Below are 5,210 nucleotides of genomic sequence, written 5' to 3'. Positions count from 1 at the left end.
GGTTCAGCACCTTGGAGAGCAGCTTGGTGAGTTCCTCAAAGAGGTTGGCGCAGTAGTAATCACAGTCGTAGTTAATGTAGAGCTCGGTCACGAAACTGGGAATCCTCCACAGCTGAACAATGGCTTCCAAAGCCATCTCCTTCATTTCATAGGGCATCTTTGGGTTTTCCACAGTGATTATTTCCATCAGCTTCTTGACATACATCTGACAAAAACACAGGGCAGCTCAGTTTAAGGAAAGAAAAAAGAAAGCAGGACAGTGAATAGCTTTGAGGACTACAGAAAGAGATTTAAGCTTTGTCTTCCCACATAACACTCCATCTTTAATGATGGTGCATTCTGAAGCGGGTTCTAGAAAGGTTTCAAATCGTCCTACCATTGAGTGCACCTGGATTTACTGTTTTAAAAAAACGGTATGAAGGCAGGAAGTGCAGTACACCAGTCTCAAAGACATTTTATTAACCAACAAGAAAAGCCCTACACAGCCTACCCATAACCCACTGAGTAATTTTTACAAAGGTAAATTGATATTTAGACTGTATCTTACTGCCTAGCTATATGCATTTAACTGAAGTCCAAGAAACTATTACTAGGCACACAGTGATACTCAAAAAACTCACCTCCAGCTGGAACTTCAGATGCTCTCTCATGCTCTCAAAGAGAAGAAAGCACACCCTGAGGGAGGTTGCATACAGATTGAGCCGTTCAACACTCAGTAGCTGAACAAGAAACAAAAAATCCTTTAAGAATTGAAGGCTAATCATTATGTGCTATCAGTAGCAGTACTGTGGCACTGCAGATTATCACCTGCAACAGCCTTGAGATCCACACTTTTCCTCCCATAGCAATGGTATTTCAAAAAACAATCCCTTATTCAACGTCTTGGTCTCACTGTTTCCTAGTGAGGACGAATACACTTAATTCCCTTCTGCTTGTGGTAGCACTTTTCCTACTACAACTTTGTTCTTTTGCCAAGTCCACAAATCCTCTTAGCGGAGAAGGAACATGGGAGACGACCTGCCTCTGAGATGGCCCCTGTGCGATTAATAGCTTGGTATTCCAAAAGGTTCTGCCTACTGCTAAGCACGTAACTTGCACCCATGATTACCTCAAAACCAATTATATCAAAACACAATGTTATCCCACAGTAACAAGTTAATTGAAATCGCCATCCTTCTTGGTCCTGGTCTTAAGAAAACAGAACACGACCACCTCTCTGGCTTTGCAACAGCACTGTTTCACTGCTGCAATTCAGAACTCTCATTGCAATGCAGCAGAGAGCTCATTTGAAGACTGAGCTCTGCCAAACCTCAGAATTAGAAATTCCAGTAGATTCTTTGATGCAAATTAGTATCTGATTCTCCAGTGCCATATGCCATGCTAGCATAAGCCAGACTCACTTGAAATAAATGCCGGCACAACTCCTCCTTCACAAGTCCCAAGAGGGACTGGCAGTTTGCAATGGGTGCTGACTCCAGGGCAACAGTTAGCAGCTGCAGCCCCATGTGGATCATCACCTCAGAGTTGTGGCGGTCATGAGGGTTGGTGAGTGAGATAAGAAAGCGGAACAGTTCTCTAATACATGGCAGCCCATACGGGACCAGTGCTGCTCCTAAAGGAAAAAGAGAGATTAGTACTCTTAACTTTGCTTTTTGCAGGTGCCTAACAAGTGTTACAAATGAAATTGTTACAGACCAGCTGAGGAACAAGAGTTTATTACCCTCTCAGCAGAAAGTGAAACAGAAGAGGGGAAAGGAGAAAGGTCTTTAGCAACATTGCCCACCTCTCACCTTCTTTTTGGGAAGACTGAGTAAAACGTACTCCTCGGGGATTTACATAGTCCATGTCGTGAACTGAGGCAGAGTCAGAATGTTCTGCTACAGATGTGCACTCCTCTAGGACCTCAGGGATAGACTCAACAGAAGCTGACTGGATCTTCTCCTCCCTCAGACTTTCGTTCTTCATTAATATCAGTCATTTGAGAACGAAAGAAGCAAAACGAGTTAACAAGCACTAGACAAGAAAGGCTTATTTGTTCATGGTTCATTCAGAACTATTAAAACTACACAGGTCACTCATGGAAGAGGAGCAGGAAAACAAAATTTAAGAGAAAAGAGAGCCTCTAGATAATATGCAGCCTTCTCTGCCCTTTCACTTCCATCTAGTTCTTATCTATTTTACATAACTCTAGGTTACAAAAGACCTTATTTTGAAGATACTCCTACAACCTATCAGTTCCTACTACCCCTGAAGTTAGGATTAGGCTCATTTTTTTGGTTTTAAATGCTACATAATTTCAGCACACTATTTCTATCTATGCCTTCTTAGCATCCTTACCATTAAAAGTATCTGCAGCTCAAAGGTTCCCTGCAACTCTAATCCATCTTCTCAACAGCATTACTGTTGCAGGGGAAGTGGAGACAACACAGAGGAAAACTTACTGACAAAAGCCTTGGTTCAGGTTAGTTCTATTCCACAGTAACAATGCACATGCGCAAACAACAACAGATGAATTTCTACAAACTCTTTACTAAAGATAGTAAACTAAGTTCTCCTGCAGATTTCCTCTGTTCCCTCTAACAGTTTCTCCTTTAATTAAGGTTGATGGTATTGGCAGGAGTACAACTGGATATGTAGGTATGTTGTTGGGCTGCAGAGTTATAATTTCTAGGCCAATGGGGACGGTGTCAAGAGAAAAGAAAGAATGAATGTTTGTGAATTTACAAGTCACTTACGGTCAAGGATGTTTTACTCTGACCCTAAGCTTTGAAATAGAATATAAACACTATGACCAAAGAGAGAGATAGAAAGAGAGTAAGTGTGCTAAATCCATAACTGATTATGCTGGGAGTTGGCATTTGTCTTTATAAGTTATATCAATGTACCTGGAGTTCAGGCTGATTTTGATTTTCAGTGACTTTGGCCTCATTTGAAGTCATTCCTGCATTAAGTCCCAAAGAAGTGACTTGGTCCAAGTCTGTCAGGTCTTCCTTGGATGTAGTCTGTGAGGACAACTCCAAACCACTGTCTGTAGCAGGGCTGACTGCAGACGAAACATTTTCTGAGCTCCCAGAGGAGCTGGGAGAAGGAGCATCTATGAAAGTAACTCCGCTTGCTGATGAGCAACAGAAGCAAAAAGATCAGTATAATTCTGTCTCTCAATCACAAGGTCATACATTCAATACAGCAACAAAGATTTACTTCGATTACTACTTCACTCTACAAATGATCTCAGATAGTTACGCATTAATGTAGAGAATGTAGATAAATTAAGTTCTCTTTTGCCAGGTATTAATGAATCAGATGAACAGATGAGACACTAGAAATAAATGTTTAGTGGAATCTAACAGACTTGACAAATAAGAAAATACACAGTTAGATAAAGGGTGCAGAGGGTTATTAATTATATAATATAATTCATATAATTATGAAGAAACCTGAAAACAGTCCAAAAGGTATACTTTACTCTTTGATACAATGGCACAACCATTTTGAAGACTGGCATCAAGGATTAGTCATTCCTTCAAAGTGAGAATTTTTAACTTGACTGGAAGGCAAAACCTATTTCTTTAATACTCCTTAAACAAACGGAATTGTGATAGAATTCAAGTGGGTCTGAAATGGAGCAGTGAAGTATTTTTACTTGTTCTACAAATGAGATAGTGCCCCAAGAATCTAAGTCTTCCTTTAAAAGAAACCCACATATTTGCAGCTCTTATGGTTCTGAAGAGAACTTTAAAAATGTAAAACAATTATTTAAAAAGGAGAAGATATACTACAGGGCACAAAGATAAAAGAAAGACACAAACCAGAGTTATGTTATGAACTTCCATGTGAAATATGTATGGATTTTCACAGTGTTTTTTTATTGCTGACTTGATTTTTGGAAATGTCTAAGTAGCAGGATGTTACTTGATTTTTAAGAAATGAAATGGAATACATAATCCATTTTGCAATCCTTTCTTCTTCACCTGCTAAGCCAGGATTCTTGCCTAAAAAGCATTATTAATAATTACCTAGCACTACAAGGTCAGAGTTAGTGACATGCTTTGTAACATAATTCAACTTTCTCTCTAAAATGTTACAGGAGTTATAGTACTGTGTAATGGAATTTAGTATCTATTTGGAAACTTAAATATGATGATGATTTATGTAGGGATAAGTTCTCATCTGGATGGATGTTCTGAGTTATATGCAATTTGATCACATTTATTATTTCATCAGTTTTCACCAATCATGCTGTTGCGTAGAAACACACTTGGAATCGTTCACACTACACTGAATAGTTTCCTGTGACAGAATCAAGCATCAGAACTAGGTATTTTACAAAGCTATTGTTTCAGTTTTCCTGTCTGCTTCCTTTCACTGTTAATGTTTATGTCTGAGCCATCAAATTGTAGAGTGCACAAGAGACAAAGTACTTTGCAGCCAGAGGGACTCATTTATCCAGAGAAGAGGTTAAAAACAGTTATAACTATTTAGTCTACTCCCATACAACAATAGGATATGGAAGCCCCCCAACATTATATTCTTTAGCTCGCAGCACTAGTCACATACTGCATCACTTCTGCAGGATGAATCCAAGCATGTGAAAAAAAGATTCGTATGTATACCCATTAGTTTCCTGCATACAATCCCTTCTCAGGTTCTTTTGCTATTCCCTCTACTTTTTTACCTATATAACTCTTCATGCCTTCTCACTATATCATGGCCTCTATTCTCTCCATAACAGTTGTAAGCGCACCCATATTTCCCTGTCCCTTAATGAGTGTAGCCTTTTATTCAAATTTCATGGACTGTGGGTGCACACTTTCATTCTTTACATTTGTAGTAAGAGATCTGTTAATTCACCCATCCTTGATACCTAGGTTTCTGCACATCCCTCGGTTCTACCTGTATGTTTTCCCCAGTCATACTTTGCTCTCCCTTTGTTACCACCACACACACACACTTTTGTACACCCTTCAGGAACAGGAAAGAATGCGTCACTTAGGTCAGCGGTCTCCTGTTGCAGTAAACCTCCTCAGGTCCATTCCCCTTAGCTCTCCTTTTGCCAGTGTTCTCGATCTCTCCCAGGCACCTGCTGCACCCTCCAACTCCTCTGTACCACATGGCTGCCCATAACCTCAGCCACCTCTCCAGGTCCCCATACCCTTTTGTACAAACAACCCCTGTAAGGCATGCTGAAAGCAAGGAAATGCCGTCAAGTT

General features: G+C 40.0%; 1 protein-coding gene across 1 annotated transcript in view; it reads right to left on the bottom strand.

Annotated features, from left to right (window-relative positions):
- The window catches only part of GBF1 (golgi brefeldin A resistant guanine nucleotide exchange factor 1), a gene marked incomplete at its 3' end in the record, with an annotated part of 93,144 nt that overhangs the window by 15,468 nt on the left and 72,466 nt on the right, over positions 1–5,210 (bottom strand). The window contains exons 10-14 of the mRNA XM_010281758.1: positions 2,886–3,115; positions 1,791–1,959; positions 1,401–1,612; positions 621–719; positions 11–205 (exon numbers count right to left, since the gene is read on the bottom strand). Coding sequence (XP_010280060.1) covers positions 11–205; positions 621–719; positions 1,401–1,612; positions 1,791–1,959; positions 2,886–3,115 — 905 coding nt within the window. The remainder of the gene's footprint in view (positions 1–10; positions 206–620; positions 720–1,400; positions 1,613–1,790; positions 1,960–2,885; positions 3,116–5,210) is intronic.

This window comes from Phaethon lepturus, unplaced genomic scaffold, assembly GCF_000687285.1.
Source record: "Phaethon lepturus isolate BGI_N335 unplaced genomic scaffold, ASM68728v1 scaffold442, whole genome shotgun sequence".
NCBI lineage: Eukaryota > Metazoa > Chordata > Aves > Phaethontiformes > Phaethontidae > Phaethon > Phaethon lepturus.
Note: the sequence above shows the minus strand (reverse complement) of the source record. Positions and strands in the feature narration are given on the sequence as shown.